The following is a 21,598-nucleotide window of genomic DNA, read 5'->3' as shown; positions in this document are numbered from 1 at the left end:
ATTTGGGATAAAAAGTATAGTTTCTGTTGTTATTTTTCTAAAGCATAGCATAGTAGTCAAGGGCACATAGTCTGGAGCCAACCTGCCTGGATTAGATTGCCAGGTTTGTATCTTCCTAGCCGTGTGGCCTTGGGCAAATTGTTTAGCCTCTCTGTGCCTCAGTTTTCCCTGCTGTAAACTGAGAATAGTAATAATAGCTACCACATTGAATTGTTGTGAAAATTAAATGGTTTAATATATATAAGAGCTTAGAACAGTGCCTGCAATATAATACGCATCCTATAAATGTTTTTACTACTATATTGCATCAATGTTACCTAAGTTAACAGGTTCATTTTATGCCCAAAGCATGCTAATGCCAATCCAAGGAAGGCCATAATAATAGTAACACTATAACAATATATAATCTATATTGTAGTCATTGAATTTCATCATTCTGCATAATCCAAATTGGATGATCCATCAACCATTTCTTTTACTCACTTGACAAACATGTACTGAGCACTTCCTGTGTGTCAGGCCCTGTAGTAAAATAAAAGGGTGAATGAAACATAGACCCTAGCCTCAAGTGCTCCCAGTCTCATAAAGGAAACTCATGCAAACAAATAATTGAGATGTGACGTACTGAATGTTAAAATAGAATTATACCCAAGGTAGAGTGGTGGGAGAATGGATGGAGTTAAAGGAGGAAGAGAGTGGCTTAGCTTTTGCAGGATAAGGAGGTGTTTTCCAGGTGACCAAGGGAGAGATAGGCACAGGAAAGGAACCAGGTTGTCTGAAAAGAGATCAAGGTGAGTTTGGGAAATCATAAATTGTTCAACGTGGATGGAATGTAGGGTGCATGCAAAAGGATCAGAAGTTGAGGTTGGGGGCCATCTCCTACACTAGCACCATCCAGGGCAGCATCTTCTCAGGTGTCTTTGGGTTTGCCCTTGCATTAGCCCACCCCTTGCTGGTCTCTTGAGTTTTATTTCTCAGACTTAGCTCATATCTGACTCTTACAGAAGCTGAGCATTTAATCTCCTTGAGTTGTTCCATCCCAGCATGATATTTGCTGGTTGTGAGTGTAGAAAAGATTTTACCCCCATAAAACTGAGACAGATTCCTTTTAAGTATGGGAAGAACCCACACCTCTTGCCCCTGCCCTGCCATATCCCATCCAAAGTCAAAGTGTTCTTGGCAGTGCCCCGGCCATTTATCCCAAACTCCTAGTACAATCCCTCGTGATAAGATGCTACCTGAGGACATTTTTAAAACATTTACACCTCCTCTAAACACCTCCTTTCTATCCTCACTTAAGCAGTTGTGATTGCTAAGGACTCTGTGTCAGACCCTCAAAGCGAACACGATCCCCAGCCCAAGTCCCCATGTTGAAGGTTAGATCTGGCCCCAGCCTCCTGCATCAAGCTTGGAGATTCACATTTTTAAAACTCCAGTCTCAGCTGGTGCACAGATGGTAAGAGTTTTGGAATCCTGTCCCAGACATGGGCCTCAGAACAGCAGACAGAGTGGCTGGGAGTTCAGTCTTTAGAGTCAGAATCAGGTTGTGTTCCCATCTCATCCTCTTATTAACTGAGTGATTTGTGGTTAAATGCTTTGAGAATCTGTTTTTGAGTGGTAAAATGGTGTTAAGAATATGTATCTGAACTACCAAATGTAAAATAGATAGCTAGTGGGAAGCAGCCTCATGGCTCAGTGCTTTGTGTCCACCTAGAGGGGTGGGATAGAGAGGGTGGGAGGGAGACACAAGAGGGAGGAGAAATAGGTATAAATGTATATGTATAGCTGATTCACTTTGTTATACAGCAGAAACTAACACACCATTGTGAAGCAGTTATACTCCAATAAAGATGTTAAACAAAAGAATATGTATCTCATTGTGTTGTTGTAAGGATTGAAGAAGCCTATATATAAATATATACCTCTTAGTACAGTGCCTTCCACAAAATAAATGCTCACTAAAAGGCTGTCATTACAACAAAGCCAATGGAGATTTGGCTAATGCTCTTTCCCTTTAGATGCCCTGAGCTCCTCTTTATACTCCACAGCTGCTCTTGATCTCAGATCCAGGCAAATTTTTGACTCTTGACATCTTAGGGGTGGCAGGGAATTTTCCTTCTTTCCTTTACAAGCGTAGTCCCTTTTACAACCAGCTGTATTTGAGGAGGTAATATATCTGTGTAATAATTCACTGAAGTTTAAGCCCCATTCAGGCAGTACTTTGTGTGATTCTGCACAGGAAACAGGGTCAGGTTTTCTGATGTTCTAATTACAAGACTGTCCGTTTCCATCCATCCATCTAAGAAAGCTTTTATTTGGAAGGACTTTCAAACAGGATTATCTCTCATTGTGCTTGTGTGTGCTTGTGGGGACTATACAGGAAGTAATCTCTGAGAAATCTCCTTCATCTCATAGAACTCATTATGTCTGAAGGAAGCACAAAAAGTGAGTTCTTAAGCAAGATTTCCAATATACCTCTATTGTCAAGGACAATTAAAATCTCTCTACTTCAAAAGTACGTTTCATGTACATGTGAAGTACATGAAAATTTCATATGGAAGACCAATAAGCTAAACACACTATTTTATCCCTCTTGGGGACCATTCCTGGATAGGTGGATGGATAGATAGAGAAATGGATGGGTGGATTGATTGGTTCTACATACAATACTAAGTTCCAGAGATATGAAGTCAATAAGATGTGCCCCTTCTTTCAAGGAGTGTACAGGCTGGCATCTAGTGGATGAGAGAAATAAATGAACAACTACCTACAGAGTAGAGGTATCTGTGGGACAATTATGTGGCCCAATTCAGCCAGGGAGTTTAGGTCTTCTTCTTGAAACAGTGATGCTAAAAGTAAGATTTTCAAGAAAGGGAGATTGTACCTCTCCTCTCCCTAGATGGGAAAATGGAACAGCTAAGGGAACATCTTGCGTAAGTGTGGAGACATAAGACAATGGGAAGAATTTGGGGACTTCAGATGGTTTGATGAGCATGACCATAGAGTGATTGATGACTGCAGAGGCATGCAATACCCACATTTTGAGGGATTTTGCATATCAATAAAGATCTTCAATTTTATTCTGAAATGTACTCAGAATTCAGAATTTCAGACAAAGCGATAGCATCATCAGCCTGACATTTTAAATCAAAAGAGAAAAAGAAAGGAGAATGGATTAGAACAAGGCCAGGCTACATTCAGGGAAGCCTGGAATTTAGGCAAGAATGCAAGAAGGGCCTGAACGTAGGTGATGGCCATGGGAATGGAAGAGAGATGGATACAGAAAGGAGATAGAACCTGTAAAACTTGTAGCTGATTGATTTTGAGAGACGAACTAGAGGGAGGGGTCTAGAATGATTCTTAGGTTTCTGGATTGGGTTTCAAGAGAAGTAAAGGGTGACACCATTCCTTATGAAAAGAATAGGACTGAGCGTGACTGGTGGCAAATATGATTTTCTTTGGTAACAAGTTCCTGTGAAATACCCGATAGGCATTTTAATAGATGATTCTGCTGTTCAGTTGAGTGGTTTGGACTAGTCATATATTTAGGAATCATTTTGTGGAAGTGGTATGTGAAAATATATGGGGTGTCACTCAGGAAGAGGGGATGAAGTGAGAAAATAAGGTTAGAGGAGCCCTGGGGTACATGGAGATTTAAGAGACAAATAGAAGACAGAGAATCTTCAAAGTTTACTGAGAAGAGACCAGAAAGGGGCCAGGAAGACCATGGTAACTTGGTGTTACAGAAGTTAATGGAAAAGTTTCAAAGAACACATGATCAAATTCAAGTAAGGTAAGAGCAGAAAAAAGTCAACTGGATTGAACATGCAGGTCATGGGAGCTCCATGCAGTGATGGAAGTAAAAATTAGAAGGGAAAAGGTTAAGAGCTTTGGAGGATGAAGAAATTGAAACTCCTTTTTTAAGATGAAGAGGGGAAAATGGAAGGTTGTGGGAAGATCATTATTATCTTTCCTAGTAACTAACTCATTGTTCAACAATCTTTCCTATTAGGAAATTTTTTATGTCTAACTTATTACATCTTTAATTCTTTAAAAGATGAAAAGGTTAATGTTAATTTTTTTCTCATAAAATTAATTTACTAAGTATCATGCTTATTACACAGATTTGGTTTATTTATTTTTAAATTATAGTAACCATGGCAAAAAAATGTGAAAATGATTTCAATTCATTGGTGTTTGGACTATTTACAAGTACCTGTAAACAGTTTAACCAAAAGAGATTTATGTTGCCATATATTTGTATATCCCAAAGGAAAAATCCAATCCCAAGTGTCAATAGCATAGGAAGGCAGTTGGGCTGCCTCTGAATTGGAATTTTTTAATGTCCAGCTCTAAACCTGTTCCAAGAAAGTATGCTTTCTAGAATATTAGAGAGACTTCTATTATATCAAATAGACTTTCCATATTGATGCATGGTATATTTATCCGTTTGTTTAAATTTTGTTATTATATTCTTCAGTAAAATCTTAAAACTTTATGTAGGTCTTTATCTTTCTTGTTAAATTTATTTTGAGTATTTTACAGTTTTTTTCTCATTGATAAATGGAAATTTATTTACATTTACTTTTCTAACTTTTCTAGGAAAGAGAAAATGATGTCAGAATATTTATCTTGTACCACCTGAACATATCTTATGAGTGCTAATTATTTTTAGTAAAGTTTCTTGAGTTTTCTATTGTATTAATCTTATTATTTGCAAATAAAGATAAGCTAACCTTAACAACAACAATAACATGCTTTTTCAAAACGAGGAACCAGGAATAATACAGTCCAAGGCAAACATCATCTGAAATGCCTTCTTCAAATTTTAGACATTTTAGCAACATCTGCTATAACAGCAAAAGAGTGAGAAACTAAAATCTCTTTCGAAGAGAAGACTCACAGGGAAACACAATCATTTAGGCAACATCTGGCCTGAATTACTTTATTAATTTTCTTTTATTTACTAGTCTTCATTTGACAGCTGTGATACTTTTTTCCAAAGCCGTAACTCTTTTCCCATCTGTGGTTCATTTTCCTCTTAGAAGAGACACAGAATGTTTCAAGGAAAGCTGCTTTATGTTCAGCTATATTTGCAATCCTTGTTTTGTTTCAGGGGCTTCCAGGACCAGTGGGAGAGGCAGGGAGTCAAGGCCGTGTGGGAAGCCAAGGAAATAGAGTAAGTTGTATTCTTTCATACACACCAAAGCTGAGGTTTTCTCCTCAAGGGAAGTGTGTCTGGTTATATTAGCCAGAGCACTTTCAACACAAAAGAGAACATATTTCATTGCTCCTATACCCTGGCTTGGTTCTTAGAGAGCCAGCAGCATCTAGGGATGTGGGTGTGGACCCAGATGAAGTCAGGGAATCCAGCTCAGCATCATTTCACAAGGGGCTACACCCAATCTCAGCTGAGGATCTCAGGGAAGGGGAACTGTTCTAGGGCAGGCCTTCCTTTCTTCCCCCCACCTTCCACCCTTCCTTCTCTTCTTTTATTCTTCCTTTATTTCTTTCCTCCATTAATACAAACTCTCGCTGAATACCTTTAAAGACCAAGACACTACACTGCCATTCAGCTGGACTAAAGTCAGTTCCAGGAGAGCAGAGATCTTTGTCTGTTTTGCTCACTGATGTATCCCTAGAGCTTCGAACAGTACCTGGCATGTCATAAGTGCTTAGAAAATATTTGTTTCATGAAAGAATTTCTGGGTTGTGTAATGATAAATATGACATAGAATCAACCCCACAGAATTGAGAATATTTTCAAGACAAGAATCTGTGACATAAAACACTAGTCAGGGATAGTGGACTGAAATGGAGGTTTAAGCATAGTGTTAATAGAAGTATTTCTGGGCTGGGAAAAGAGGCATCATAAGGATATAGACTTTGAGTAGACTTTGGAAGGTAAGAAGTATTTGGCAAGCAGAGAGGGCATGAGGAATTTAGGTTGAAGAAATAATGTGAAGGAAAGCACAGGATTGGAAAAAACCCATGAGCCGGTATTTGGGGGATGAAAAATGATCCTGTTTGGGGGACCATAAAGAACAAGAAAGTCTGTGGTGACTGACTTGACTAGGTAGCCAGCACAGTGTTATTTACAATTTGTGATTGGCGTGTACAAGCACAGCCAGACTTTGGAAGGTTTTAAATAGGCGACTCAATGTGGGAATATTTTGAAGGCTGAGAGATTAGAAGCTAGGAGGCAGGTTGATGTCCTCTCACAGTCTCCAAGACAAGCAGTGATTGGATGACTTAACAGGGTGAGGACAGGAAGGACCCATGATGACTCTGTAGGGCTCTCCCAAGAGGGAACTGAGGCAGAAAGAAGAGGGCTGGATGACTCTGGGCTTCCAGCATGAGCAGGAACCCCATCACAGAAGTGGGAAAGTCAGAGTGAGGAATAAGAGTGAGGAAAAATGCTTGGTTTGGGGAATAGAGGAGAGGGTCTAGGACTGGTTGGAGATGGAGGTTTCAGAATCATTTGGAGTTTAAAAGGACTCTTGGTGATGACCATTTGTAAGAAGGGTAAGTGGAGGATGGGAAAGAAGCAGAAAAGTACACTGGATTCTGAGAAGGAGAGTCCTAGAAAGCGAGGTCAGGAGTCTCAGCTGGCATCAAGCAGGTAAGAAAGAGAGGACTGGAGAAGCCACCACATCTGATGGCTAAATGAGCCAAAGAATAGATTCCAAAATGTAGCAATTGACTGGCTGCAGAGGACTGAACAATGTGTTCATGAGGAGGAAATGGATGCTGGGCAGTAAACTACTCTTTGGAGAAACTAGGCTTTGGGGATGAGATGGGACATTAACTGCTAGTACTGGCAAGGTCTAGAACAGATTGGAGCAGGCTATTTATTTGTTTTCAATGATAGAAGAGGCTGTAGTTTACTTTTATAAACAGAGAAAAGAAAAACAGAGAGAAAGGAGGAAGTTGAAGATGTGAGAAAGTGTAGATAACTAATGGAGAAATTTCTTGAGGGCATAAGAAGAGGGGTGAGCATTGGAATGGAGAACTGCTAAGAAGGGCGGACATGATGGAGCCAGGAGCCGAGTGTTACAAAGACAGCTGACTGCAGGATGAAATGCAATCCATGGATGACAAGGATAATCAGCTCCAAAAGGAAGGGATTACTAAAGCATGTGGTGTAGCAATAATGGTCTGGAAAGGAAAGTTTGGAAGAGATACATTGCTGCCTTCTTGACCTGGAGAGGGCTCAAGGGGAAGTGGTGTCACTGGTAAGAACACAGTTTATCTTACAGTGAGGATGTGTGTGTGCAGACATCATGGGTGTATAGTGAAGGTTTGCATGTGATATGAAGGCACTCCGTAGGGTGTGTTGGAAGGGACCAAGACAGGGATGGAGGGACCCTAGAGGGGGATGTAGCTGAGCATGTAGAAAGAAGTGTGGAAGGAGATAGGAGCAGGGTAGTTGTGCCAACGAATATCATTATTAATAAGAGGGACTTTTGAAAGAGACGGGCAAGAATTTGCGGGGTAAGTGCCCTCAAAGCAAACCCAAACCCTTTGGGCAGCCCCAAGGTGGACCAAGTCTTCTAGACTTATAATTAACTGAGATGAGCCCCAGACACTTACTCCTGCCTTACCCCATTAAGCTCAAGTTCCCAGGGAGGCAAGCGACCCAGCAATTAATACTGAGCTCAACACCTGGCTGTAACCAATAATAAGTGTTTGATCCTGGACAAGCCTCATGGCTTCCCTTGTCTTCCTGCCTTAAAGCAGATGTTCTCAAATGTCAGTGTGCGTAAGAATCCACTGAAAAGCTTATTTATAAAGGCATATCCTTGGGCTCTACCACCAGAGACTGATACCGATGGGGTCCTGGAATTTCCTTTTTCTCGTGGACCCCAGGTAATTTGGAGGCAGGTGGCCCCAACAGCACACTGTGGGGGACACCGCCCTGAAAGAAAGGCTTCAGGGCAGGTGATATTCTGCCTCCCTTCCATGGAACCCTATCTCTTCCCACCGCCTGCCCCCTGGGGTCAGTCAGTGCTGGTGGACATTTGTTCATTTGGACTCCTCACATGTACTGTGTTGTCATTCTGTCCTTAACAATGAGTAAACCACTCCCACTCCTTCAGCATGGGCTGGGCACCCTTCCACACTCTTCCTCCCAGAGAGAGCTTTGTGGAAAGGGCAGGGGGAATAACTAGACAGTGGAGAAACTTAGCCAAGCCTCCCTCAGTCAGATGGTCAAGGTTACCATCAATAGTGCCAGCCATGTTGATAGGATATAATCTTGATACAATGTGATAAAAAGGGCAAGTCACCTCTGTCTCTTTCTCCCAGAGAGAGCTTTGTGGAAAGGGCAGGGGGAATAACTAGACAGTGGAGAAACTTAGCCAAGCCTCCCTCAGTCAGATGGTCAAGGTTACCATCAATAGTGCCAGCCATGTTGATAGGATATAATCTTGATACAATGTGATAAAAAGGGCAAGTCACCTCTGTGGTCTTTTCTCCCCAAACTCATAAAACACAGCATAATCATGAGCACAACATCAATCAAACTCCAACTGAGGGACATTCTACAAAATATCTGATCAATGCTTCTCAAAACTGTCAAGGTCATCAGAAAACCAGATAAACTGTCCCCATCTAGAGGAGCCTACAGAGACATGGGGTCCTGGAACAGGAAAAGGAGATTAAGTGGTAAAAGCTAAGGAAATCTGAATAAAGTATGGGGTTTAGTTAATGAGTTAATATCTCCATGTATTTGCTGTGACAAATGTTCCTACTAATATAACTAATGTGATATTAACAATAGAGGCGGCTAAATGTGGAATGTATAGGAACTCTCTGTACTGTCTTCACAACATTTTGTACATTTAAAGTCTAAACTTTAAAAGCTTTTTCTTTTAAGGAGAGGAGTTAACCTTCTTTTGTAAACCTATGTTAACTTTCCCAGGTAGCTGGATTTCCTCACCGTAATACTGAGATTGATTTATAATCCACAGTAGGTGTTCTGTTAGTCAGAAGTCAGAAACTATTGCCAGGGATCTTGTGCTACCTTGGCTATCTTGATTAAAAGTAGATTTGATAGGCCTCTTGTTTCTGCAGCAGCCAGAAGATTTGCATGAATCATCATGGAAAACTGTTTTGTTAATTTTTTAAGACAGTACAGAGCCTCCTCTTTGACTCATGGTAAGACATTTCCAAGGGTGCAGCTCATAGCACTGAGCTGCTAAGATGGCAACTTGCACTAAACAATACATCAGACTTGCTGGGCTTCATTTATCAATGGAGGAGACTTCACTCACCACCAACAGCAGTTCCTCTTGTATTGCTTACAGACACAGTCCTGGCCACAAACTCATTGTCACTGTGATACACATGGATGCAGTTGAAAATTCTTGTCTTAGTGCCATGATTTCTAATTTCCTTTACAAAAACAACCTAATAAGGACACATTTCATTGTTCTGTTTGACAGGGAGAACCTGGCGATGTGGGAGAAAAGGGAGCCATTGGCCTTTGGGGTCCTCGAGGCTTGCCGGTTTGCATTTTATTCCTACTTTTGATCTGGCTCTTGGAATCCTTTTAGTTCAATAGATATCAGGTGTGGTTCTCTGAAGAGCGTGTTGAAGATAACATCCTAATCTAGCTGTAGAGCTTTCTAGTGATTGAGATTTCATCCTCATCTTGACCAGCTTTTCCAAGGTAGCAACTTCCCAGGTACCAAGCATCCTGGCTGGGATGCTCTTGAAGCCAAATGATAAAGGGAAAAAACTTGTGTTTAACAACCCCATAACCTTTCTTGCATCCTTTCCTCTCATCCAAACCAGTTCATGGGAAACTGAGCCCACTTTCCCCCAGTGCTCAGGGCTTCTCACTAAGACCTCTACAAGGATCCAACAGTAGCCAGTGCCCAGACATTTAGGAGATCTTACTTTTATCCAGAAAACTGAAAATGGTTTAGAGCTAAGGTATTAAAATACAAATGTTATCCAGGAGAGATAACACTTCTACCTTCTTTTATTAAGATTATTATACACCTGAAATTTTCTCATTTAATCCTCATAACATGATGAGCAGGTACAATTATTATTCGTCTTTACAGATGAGACAAGTGAAATTAAGTGACAGTGCATTGTCTGTGCCTGTTATTGAGAGTTTCCTTTAGTGCCACTATGTCAGTGAACTGCCCCAGAGGGAGAATCCTGCTGCCTAATTTTTCTTAAACCAAAAATCTGGCTGTCTAGTTCTCTTGTGAATAAGCCTGCCTCTGTCTGCAGTAGGGGATGTTTGTAAATAATTGCTTTGTTTACAGGGTGATGATGGCAACCCAGGTTATGGTAGTGTTGGAAGTAAAGGAGCAAAGGTAAGACACATCGACTGAAAGCTGGTCATTTTCCATTTATTTTTTGTTTCTCTTTATGGCCACATTTAAGAGAAAAAAGAAAGTAGTGAAAAAGGTAGACTTGGACCTTTATAGATAGATTTTGGTCATTTATTTGCTGATATCTTGTGGGGAATATGGTAGAAAAAAAGAAAACAACTTAAACCTAAGGGCCAGGCAACAAGTGAAACCTGAAATTAATTTTCTGTTCTTTGCAGAGATGCGCAGCCAGGGCCTGCCTGGTTCCAGCCTGAACGTTACATCTAATCTAGAGCCTTAGGGAGGCATTCCAAAATTTGTCCTCTGACTATGTTTACTCTAATTGTTAGTGAGAAGTTTTACAGGGCCTTTCCAAATGCATTGGGCCAAGCAGTAACTTCAAAATTAAACCTTGTAACTTTATATCAGAATTATAACTTTATATTGTCACTGAATATTTAAGTGTCTGGGAGTAAGATAAATTTATCAAAAGCAGTGATTGATATATACCAACAATAACCACTTAGAAATCATAATAACATCCACAAAAACATAATATAATTAAGAACATTCTTTCTACAAAATGTTCAAGACCTATGACCAAAATTACTGAGATATAAAATTTCAATAAATGGAGACATACCAAGTTCTTGTTGGAAAGTCTAAAACATTATAAAGGATCAATGTAATTCTAAATGAAATCCCAATGGGAATGATGCAAGAGACTGCCTGGAAGAATAAACAAACCCCAAACAGCTAAAATTTCTTTAAAAAAAAACCTAATGAATGAAGGATTTCCAGTGAAATTTTCATTAGAATAGAGAATAATTGAAAACAACCTTAATATTTGTTAAAAATTGAACTATTAAGTAGCTTATAGCATTGAAATATTAGCCACTCTTTAAAATGAATGTAAATGTTTATACATAATTGTATAGAACTTCTGTGACAATGTCAAGTAAAAATCAGAATGTAATAAGAAAAAACATTTATCCCAATTGTGCTAAAATGCATTTTAGAAATGCATTTAGAAAGATTAAAGAAAATATGACAAAATATTTATAGTAACTGTTCTGGGAAGTGAGATTTGGGTGATTTTTCTTCTTTCTATCCTTTTATATTTTAAATATATTTGAGGAGATCTTACTTTTAATGATCAGAAAATAAACTTTATCTTAAATAAAATATGTTTTTCATCAAATGAGGATTATCATACCTCTTCAACTATAGTCTGTGGCCGAAGAAGGTAAACAGAGGACCAGAAAACCAATGATCAAATTTAGACGGCAGGCTTCCCCAGTTTCTTCCCCCAAATTGAAATCCATTTAAGAAGACTGTTTCAGAAACACTTGGCCAGATGGCCAGCTATCCTGTCGAATGTCTACATTTGAAGGAGACCTGATGTGTAATTCCTCAGATGTGTGCATTTACCCATTTGTCTTAGGTTGTCATGATATTTTGGTGAGACCAGTAAATAGTTTAACTTAGAAATTGGAGTTAGTTTCTCAAATCGTGCCATACAGTTTCATTTTCAATTGTTCTGGCCCTTCCTTGGTTCAGAGGCACTTAAACTAAATAAGGCAGCAGGCAAAATTAAAGTCAATATAAGCCTACCCTGGTGATATGTGCATATATTACTTTCTCCACTGTCGATTATAGGGGCAAGAAGGATTCCCTGGAGAAATTGGACCTAAGGTACCGTGTACTTCATACTAACTAGGGATCAATCAGAGATACTCCTGGGCTTATGAAATGTATTACAGGATAATAGAAGGATAGTTAATTATAAATGAATAAAAAGAAAACTTTATGGGGAAAGGGGAGAAGGAGGAAGCAGACTTTTAAAAATAATATTTCATTTCTAGTTTTTAATTCATAAGTAAAGGAAGAAATCATCCTTATTTTTCTCCTCACGTGTACTCCTTCCCCTCTACCATATGTATTTTCCTCTTTGCTCAAAGGGAAGTAAAATTTAAGGAAAACCAAAATTACCTGATCTCACCTGCCTCAATTCTCCCAATGTGTTTATAAGGCACCTTCAGATAATGTTAGCGATGCTGTCCTCTATCTTAAGGCTTTCACTTCTGCTGGAAAGACTGACTGAGCTCAGTAAATGCTAGGTCCTGTGATTGGATCAGGGGACAAAATGAAAAGCACAGTTCATATCTCCAAGGAGGCTGTGTTCTGGCTGGAGAGACAGAGAAATAAAACAGTAAGGCTCCAGTGTACTGTGTTGAGAATTTAAAAATGAGGGGTTATTGGGGGGAAGACACTTCAAAGAAGACTATTAAAAATAAAAATATATGTGAAAAATGTCTTCATGTTGGAATCAGTATAAAAATACAATGAGATATATCCCTTTGATTTTACTAACCATTTTATTTTATTTCTCTGAACTTATTTAGGGTGACGTTGGGGACCCTGGTGGTCCAGGAGAAACTGGACCCAAGGGCACTAGAGGCAAGATGGTAAGTTTCTCAGGCTGCAAAGCCTTACAACCTCAGCTACTTTGGGAAGTCCTTTTTTGTTTATTTATTTATTTATTTTATTATTTTTAGCTGCGTTGGGTCTTCATCGCTGTGCACAGGCTTTCTCTAGTTGCAGCGAGCGGGAGTTACCCTTCATTGCAGTGCTCAGGCTTCTCATTGTGGTGCCTTCTCTTGTTGCAGAGCACGGGCTCTAGGCGTGCAGGCTTCAGTAGATGTGGCACGTGGGCTCTAGAGCGCAGGCTCAGTAGTTTTAGCGCACGGACTTAGTTGCTCCGTGGCATGTGGGATCTTCCCGGACCAAGGCTTGAACCCGTGTGCCCTGCATTGGCAGGCAGACTCTTAAGCACTGCGCCACCAGGGAAGTCCTTTTTCAAGCTTTTACAGTCATTTGAGTTGTCATTTGGTCCCAAAGACTTGTAAAATGTGTGGTTTTTGTTAAGGCAAACTTGGGGAAGGGAAATGATATTTTACTCATCCTTCATTGCCAGCAATAAGGCTCATAGTGACCAAGTTCACCTGATCTGGTTGACAAGGTACCATTCTTAACACTGGAAATAAGTTGTGTGTTGTTTCTTAAGGAATCCTTGTGGTCAAAACTGTTTTTGCACCACAAAATATGGCCAGTTTAATCCCATACCCCCTGCAGATCTCGTGTAATTTAATGCCCACTGGCATCTTGTCTCCCCTGTTAAGGTCTCGTTAAACTACTTTAATGAGGTGGTCCTCTCCCAATTTAGCTCAAGAAAGTATCTCTTGAGCTCTAGGAGAAAGTTTCCATTTATTATGTAAAATAATGTACTGTAATGAATGTGTCCTTTTTATTCCCTGGAGGACCTAGACGTTGTCTAATGCTTTGGGCCACTCAGAATAAACACCCATCTCCGGCACCCTCAGAAGCATCAGCATCCCGAGCTTGCCTTGGGTTCTCGTGTGCTAAGAATGGATTTTGCCTTTGCTGACTCTTTATATATCATAAGCTGCAAAGCTGAGATGGTGGCTTTATAAAAGACAAAATCTTATGACAATTATCTCCTGAGACCATCTTTATCTCTTTCCTTCAGAACAGCACTGATCAGGTAAACTGATCTTGATACCATGTCAATTGCTGGACAAGAAAAACACAAAGTCTGATAAAACTATTATTTGAGGTGTTTTTCAGTTTTGTCACTATAGTTAGTTTTACTCTGATCTGTTTTTTTCCTGGAAAGTATAACAAAAACTTTGTGTGAAGAGATTATTTGTGTGCGTTTTAGGGGTACAAAATAAAGAAACTTCTTTCCCTCCATCCTGCTTTTCCCAAGAGGACTGTTTCCTGGATATAATTCTTTTCTTCATACATGTTTTTGGATGACTATCCTTTAACATTTTTGTTCTCAAAAAACAAAAAAAGGAGAAGAAGACCGATAAAAGAAAGATAATTTGAAAAGACTTTCAAATTAATCCAGATCTCTGGATCTTTTCCCTCTACTTGTTAATGAGGTAGTTTACCCTTGAACATTGGAGGCATGCAAACATGGTCAGCAGTTTCTTGGGTTCCCTTGCTGCCCAATGGCACGTTAATCATTTTTAAAAAGCAATAAACTAATGGGGAATAAATATATCATCTTTTTCTCTTGGCCTTTGGTTACTTGAATTTTTTTCGCACATTGGACAATTCATCACTGTTTTTTTTAATATATAAATTTACTTTTTATTTTTATTTATTTTTGGCTGTGTTGGGGCTTTGTTGCTGCGTGCGGGCTTTCTCTAGTTGCAGCGAGTGAGAGGTACTCTTCATTGCGGTGCGTGTGCTTCTCATTGCAGTGGCTTCTCTTGTTGCAGAGCATGGGCTCTAGGCACGCGGGCTCAGTAGTTTTGACTCGCGGGCTCTAGAGCACAGGCTCAGTAGTTGTGGCACATGGGCTCAGTAGTTGTGGCTCGTGGGCTCTAGAGTGCAGGCTCAGTAGTTGTGGCACACAACTTAGTTGTGGCTTAGTTGCTCCATGGCATGTGGGATCATCCTGGACCAGGGCTTGAACCCGTGTCCCCTGCATTGGCAGGTGGATTCTTAGCCACTACGCCACCAGGGAAGCCCTTCATCACTGTTTCTTAACTTGCTTATTTCACCTGCCATGCTGCTTTCTCTACATTCTGTGAGTATTTTTGAATTTGAAGTTTAGACACTGAAAACTTCCAGGTTTTCCCTTTGAAAGATCAGAAGTTCCCATTGGAAGGTTTTAGTGATAAAGCTTTGAGTGTCTCTTTAGTTCTCTTGGAATGATTACATACCTAGTTTCAGTTTTCTAAATCTTCACTTTTTCCCCCAACTGAAGCATTTTTTTAAAATTTTGCCATGATTTTTAACCTATCTTATTTTGGGTATAGAGGTATGTTTGTATTTATTTATACTTTTTATCAACTTGACACACATGCACATACTTCAAGGCAGGGTTCCTCAGCCACAGCACTGCTGACATTTTGTACTGGATAATTGCTGTGGGGCTGCTCCGTGCATTGCAGGATGTTTAGCAGCATCCCTGGCCTCTACCCACTAGAGTCAGCATCATCCACCTTTCCCCCACCATTATGACAGCCATAAATGTCTCCAGACATTACCAAATGTCCCCACAGGAGTCAGGGTTGAGGGACACAAAATTCCCCCCCCCTGCCCCCAGTTAAGGACCACTGGTTTAGAGAGTCAACTAATTTCACAAGGTTTGTTAGGAAAACCTGGCAATCCCTCTGCCACTTAGCTCCTATTTCTCTGAAATCTGTCTTTTTGCTCTACTTTCTGGGAGATTTCTTTGACTTAATCTTACAATACTTCTCTCATAGTTTAATTTTCAAGCACTCATTTTTTTGCTGTCAGAATATTCCTTTTTTATACTATCCTGCTCTTGTTTTATGGTTGAAACATCTCATCTCCCTGAGGATATAAATTAGTATTTTTGGAGTCTTCTTTGCCCAACATAGTCTGTTCCCTGCCATGTGTTTTTTTTTCTGTCTATTTCTCATGTTTCCAGGGAATGGGCTAACTCTCTATTGAAGAGTTGAGGACAAAAATTCCTATTGGAAACCCCGAGGAGATGGGTGGGCCTCGTCAACTACAAGATCACTGAAGAGTGATCTGAGTTGTTACTTAGCAAACGTCTAATATCAGCATCTTTGGGTCTTTCTTCTCAAATCTAGTCAGATTCCCCTGAGAAGATTCTTTCAACCTCCTGCCTGAGGGTGAAGTTCTGGCTGCCAGCTTTCTGGGAACCCCAGCTTTCTAGGGGTCTCACATCTATTCCACAGCTTCATTTGATCACCCTATTTTCTGGATGGTACCACTGGCCCTCAGCTCTGCCTGGGGTTTCCTAGTGCAGACACCTCAGTTTTACCTCTGTCACTGAGGAGGAAGAAGGGACATTCACCCAACAGTAGAGAATGGAGAGGAAGCTTGGGGATTCCTAAAATGATCTTCAACTAATCTGCCTTATTAAGCCTCTCTCCTTTACCTCCACTTCTGGAGGTGCCTTCTGAGAGTGTGTTATAAAACACACAGATTCTTGGCTTTCCCTGCTGCTGGACTAGGCTTCAGCTTTTTCAGCTCTAAGTCATTTAACACTGGTACTTCTGCTTTCCAGCCTCCTAAGTTTGATGGCTATTGTCTCCTTTCTCATTCTCCCCATGCTTGTCATATTTTTGCCTTAAAAAAAAAATCTGCTTACTATTATTTTAGTAAGACACTGGAGGGGGCAAAAGTAAATGCCAATGTTCAATCTGCCTTTTTTTGCCCTGGAGGTTAATCTATATCTTCTAAATAAAATATGATCAATAAGGTTGTTGTTTTGTTTTGTTTTTTTTTACTCAACCCAGCATGCTGTAAATATCACTGGAAGACCTAAAGGACATCAATAATTATTTGCTGTTCCATAGGCAATGCTTTTACAAATTAAGTTGATTTTAGACAACTTTGTTTTTATTCTTATAAAAAACATGACATTGTGAATGAGCAAAGGAATTTTTCCTAATTCTTAAACTAAATTCTAGCTTTCTTTATGATAAATTATACTGTTGAATGCACATGAATAAAGTAAATAGTCAACAAATGTTGTTTTTATTTACTGCTGTTATTCCCCATTTTACTACAAATATATCCAGCCAACTGCTAAATATTTTTTTGTTGTAGTTACTTCAAAGGCTTTTATACTTAAATTTTTATTTTTCTGGGGTTTTGTTCATGTGTTTGTTTTTCAGTTTAGTCACCTACTAAATTTAGATAAATTGAGATAAAAATTTCTCCCTTGACCCAGCAATTCTAGTTCTAACAATGTTCCCTAAGGAAATAATCAGAATTGCACATATGACTTTATAGTGGCATGCTTATTACAACAACAGCAAACTTAAATGCCAACCATAATGGACTGATTAAATAAATTATGGTATATCCATGTAATCGAATACTATGGTAGCCATGAAATGTGATTTCTGTGAAAGAATATTTAGTAACATGAAAATGCCCCAAGATATATATTTAGTTTAAAAGGCAACAGGAAAAAGTATAAAAATATATTAAAATATGTATAGATTAATACCAAAAGGATAAACAAATAAAAGACCAGAGGAAAAGACACCAAAATGTCAACAAGGATTATTTGGGGGAGAAGAGGTTGTTGAGGATTTTTTTCCTTCTGTGTGCCTTTTGGAAATCTCTCAATTTTCTAAAATGAAAGTGTATTGCTTTTGAAATGTAAAACACCCACAAACACACCAACATGTATGTATAATTCTAAAGTAAATAAATTCTGCTTTGAGGTGTCTGCTGGGCTTCCAGGAGAGCCGGGATCCCCTGGGGAGCTGGGACCTCCTGGACGCAAGGTAAATTGAAAACCCATAAATCACATCAGCTCCTTTTCCAAATAAAAAGTCAGTGCCTGAAGTCTTCATTATCCAAATGTGTGTGCTTTCAGTCTTTGCAGTTTGGCAATGATTTTCACTATTTTTCCACCTTTAATGTGCTCAGAGAGAGGAGGGAAAAAAAATGCCGATTAAATATCAGTTGCCATTTTTTGGGTGGTGGGGGGAATAGAGGGAGGAAATGAAAAGAGATTTCTAGTTTCATCTAGAATGAGATTTCTCAATGATCAGTGAATTTTATTTATCTGGCCAATCCTTGCCCTTTTCTCACAGTCAGTAAGTTATCAGTGAATGAAAGAAAGTGAGAGGAAATTAATAAATAAGTTACCAACGCTGCATTCACATGGAACTTATTTTCTTTGGGAGTTTGGGAGGGGCGCCATCGCATTTTTCCCTGTCTCTGTGTGAGAGCAGCCAGACTCTTCCTGTTCCGAAGATGAGACTGAACACATGAAATTCAAACCAATTCCACTTTGTTCTTTCTATCCCCAACCCAGAGATATTTCTATTCATTTTGGGAAGACAATGGGGATTACCTTTCCAGAAGTTCAGTTTGGGTCTGGTCCTTTTGTCATCCAACCAGTGGCGGGAATAGATTTAGGTTCGGCTCAGCGGCTGCCCAGTGGCCAAGGCCAAGCATTGGGGAACTCTATACTCCATGCCTTAAGGAGGGGCAGGCACAGGGGATGGTTCAGGCTTATTTAGTTCTAGGCTGAGGACCTGCTCCAAAGTCTCCCTGCCAGTGTCTCATTGTCAGCTCCATCCTTAGCTTCTGGACAACCTTTATCATCCAGAGATGCAGCTGGGGGAAGGTGGCCATTGGACGCTCACTGCTTACAGTTTCTTCCCCTTAGAATGTTATTGTTAATTAGGTGATGAGTATCCTACATGAATTCTTTTCTCCCTTGAACTTAGAATAAAAACGTTAAGAAGTTATTTTTTTCTTAGAGTAATGTTGATGCACATTCTGGCTCCTGCTGTGTGTGTCCAAAGCCCTGAAACCACACTCTTTGTTTCCCTAGGGTGTGAAAGGGGCCAAAGGATTGCCTTCCTTCTCCGTACGTACCAAAGGAGCCTGAGCGCCCTGTGACGCTTATTTATTTCTCAACTCTAGGACCTGGAAGTCTGTTGGTTAATTCCTTCTGTTTTATTTTTGAGCAGACATGTGAGCTCATCCAGCATGTGCAGGACCACAGTCGTAAGTACCCCACTTAGAATGATCACTCGGGGTGTCAGCATTCATAGAGGAAAAGCAGCAAATTCTGCACTCAAAATTGAGACAATATACCAGCCAATTTCTTAAAATTAGAGATGTCACTGTGTATATTTTGAGGCAGCATACACTGGTGACTATTGACTCCCTCTCTGGCTGCCAGCATGTCTATTGAAATGCTTCCAAGCACTAAGTCAGGCTATATCTGGTGCTTTTAATCAGGGGGAAATGGAGACACAAGGTAGGAACGCCCCTGATGGTGAAATCAATCAATGGGGAGTCACATTAAACTTTTTAAAATGATTAACCCCTGACAATAACTAAGTATTGAATTCATCTGGTGTAAAAGAGCCAGCCATGCCAAGGGAGTGTCCTAGTGGGTGGGAGCCCTGACTTCTGTTTATCATTTGTTACTCCTTCCCTGAGAAGGTGTGCTTGACTACCTTGAGTTAGACTTATTTGCTTTTAAAATTACTCATTCTGCCTGTATTTTCTTTACTCTCAAAATTTTATAAGCAAAAAGGCATTTTGATTTGGCAAATGCTCTTTTGAATTTGCTTTGAGACCCTTATAGCAGCATCTTCTATCAAAATACGTGTTAGCAGCATCAAAAGAATGCCATGGACAAGATGAGGAGAGAGTCGGCTGTTTAATGTTCACCTACAAATGCGTAACAACTTCCCAGATAAACACTAGGACTCAAAAGAATGTCACAGGTCCCTCCAGGCTTTTTGGAAATCTCTCAATTTTCTAAAATGAAAGTGTATTTGAAGGGAGAAGGTAGACAAATTAGAGCCCATTTCTGTAGAGAGCATCAGTCTCAAAGACACAGACTTTTCAAAGCTTTGAATGCAGTGCTAATCTTAACTCTGCCTTTTTGTAGCAGAATGGAGCCATCCGTATGTGGGAATCAAAATCTTTGCATTGGGTCATGAAGACTGGTTGCTCTGGGGCTGGATTAGCAGAGTGGGCTTTCTGACATGGGAGCCATGTGAACTACGATGACTCAAGGATAAATCCAAGTATGATGAGGTCTGATCTTTTAAAATTTGAGGTGTTCAATACAAAATTATAAATCCGAAAATAGGTACAAAACTACTTCAAAAGTGTCCTTTAGGACAAGAAAGGAAATCACAACCACTGACTTCTATTATAAAATTACATGATCATGTGAACACGTGGCTAAGGCCCTTCTCAAGGCCTTGCAAGGGGCCCCGTGGGTGAGAGGTTGAGAGCAGTGCTGTCCAGAACTTTCTGCAATGATGGAAGTATCCACTGCACTGTTAAATATGTAGCCACTAGCCACATGGGACTTGATAGATGGTTAGTGTAACTGAGAAGCTGAATTTATTTCTTTTTTTTTTAATTTTATTTTTTTGGATGTGTCGTGTCTTAGTTGCAGGATGCAGGATCTCTCGTTGCAGTGCACAGGCTTCTCTCTAGTTGTAGCTCACAGGCTCCAGAGCATGTGGGCTCTGTAGTTGCAGCACACAGGCTCTCTAGTTGTGGCTGACAGGCTCAGTAGTTGCGGCGTGAAAGCTTAGTTGCCCCGCAGCATGTGGGATCTTAGTTCCCCAAACCGGCGTCCCCTGCATTGCAGGACAGATTCTTAACCACTGGACCACCAGGGAAGTCCCTCATTTAATTTTAATTGATTGAAATGTAAATATTCACATGAGGCTAGTGGCTTTCATATTGGGCAGTATGGTCCTAAAGTTTAAGCTTCATTTACTTATGAGTAAATCCATCTCTGATGTTTATATATATATATATATATATATATATATATACACACACACACACATTACATATATGTACACATATATGTATACATATATGTAATTGATAGCTATAGATATCTACATGGGGAAAATCTAGAGTAAAGAGTGGTTAAGACCTTTTAACTTTCCAAATTCAGTGCACCTCTCTGCAACATAATGTTCCCTCCCAGGCAGAAATCCTTTCCCTCTGACAGCTGGCTGTATGCCGCTGATTTATGGCCCTCCTATTTCTCCCATCCCGTTCCCTACGGAAAGACCTGTGCTTTTACCAACATGTTGGATCTGTCTGCACTTCTCCAAACCCTATTTGTTGCCTTGGTTTTTGAGTCATCTACAAAAAGCTCACAAGGTGGAGAGCCTTGGCTGCCATGATTTCTTACACAATACAGAGCACTGTTCCCTGACCAAATAATAACCCAACCTCCTTTGTTCTTCTTCCCCAGCTGGCAGACATGGTGAGTAATCTTTATTTATAACATATTATAATCAAGCTCCAAAATGTGGTACATCTGGAAAGATGAGTTAGAACAATGTGTTGCCTGCCAAATGATAAAAATTTTATCTGGACTTCTATGCTGCCTCATACTGGTGGCACAGCTCTGCCTCCAATAAATCACCTGAGTTCAAGCTGAGTCTCATAGCTCTTTGCCAACCAACTGGTTTGATTTTTTAAATATTTATATTTTAATATACCATTTACCTTACCAAGAGATTTTTTTGTAATTTCAAAAACATTTCTCCCTTCCTCCATTTGTTATCCTGTCTCTGTAGTCTTGTGGTTAGGGATTAAGATGCAAAGGGCAGACGTGTGTGGAACAAAGGTAGGGATGATCAGATAGCAAATAAGCTGCATGTGCAGCTCAGATAGTGCTAAAATCTGTGGAGCTCTTGGCTGATGTTAAT

At 39.9% G+C, this 21,598-nt stretch overlaps 1 protein-coding gene across 1 annotated transcript in view; it reads left to right on the top strand.

The window, feature by feature from the left end:
- COL6A6 (collagen type VI alpha 6 chain) overlaps positions 1 to 21,598 on the top strand; it is a 109,899-nt gene that overhangs the window by 57,074 nt on the left and 31,227 nt on the right. Inside the window, 9 exon segments of the mRNA XM_007462424.1 lie at positions 5,117 to 5,179; positions 9,447 to 9,509; positions 10,284 to 10,334; positions 11,991 to 12,026; positions 12,737 to 12,799; positions 17,600 to 17,662; positions 18,724 to 18,759; positions 18,863 to 18,899; positions 21,139 to 21,150. Coding sequence (XP_007462486.1) covers positions 5,117 to 5,179; positions 9,447 to 9,509; positions 10,284 to 10,334; positions 11,991 to 12,026; positions 12,737 to 12,799; positions 17,600 to 17,662; positions 18,724 to 18,759; positions 18,863 to 18,899; positions 21,139 to 21,150 — 424 coding nt within the window.

This window comes from Lipotes vexillifer, unplaced genomic scaffold (assembly GCF_000442215.2).
Source record: "Lipotes vexillifer unplaced genomic scaffold, Lipotes_vexillifer_v1.1 scaffold884, whole genome shotgun sequence".
Classification (NCBI taxonomy): domain Eukaryota; kingdom Metazoa; phylum Chordata; class Mammalia; order Artiodactyla; family Lipotidae; genus Lipotes; species Lipotes vexillifer.
The sequence above is the reverse complement of the archived record's forward strand: the minus strand, read 5'-3'. Positions and strand labels throughout refer to the sequence as shown.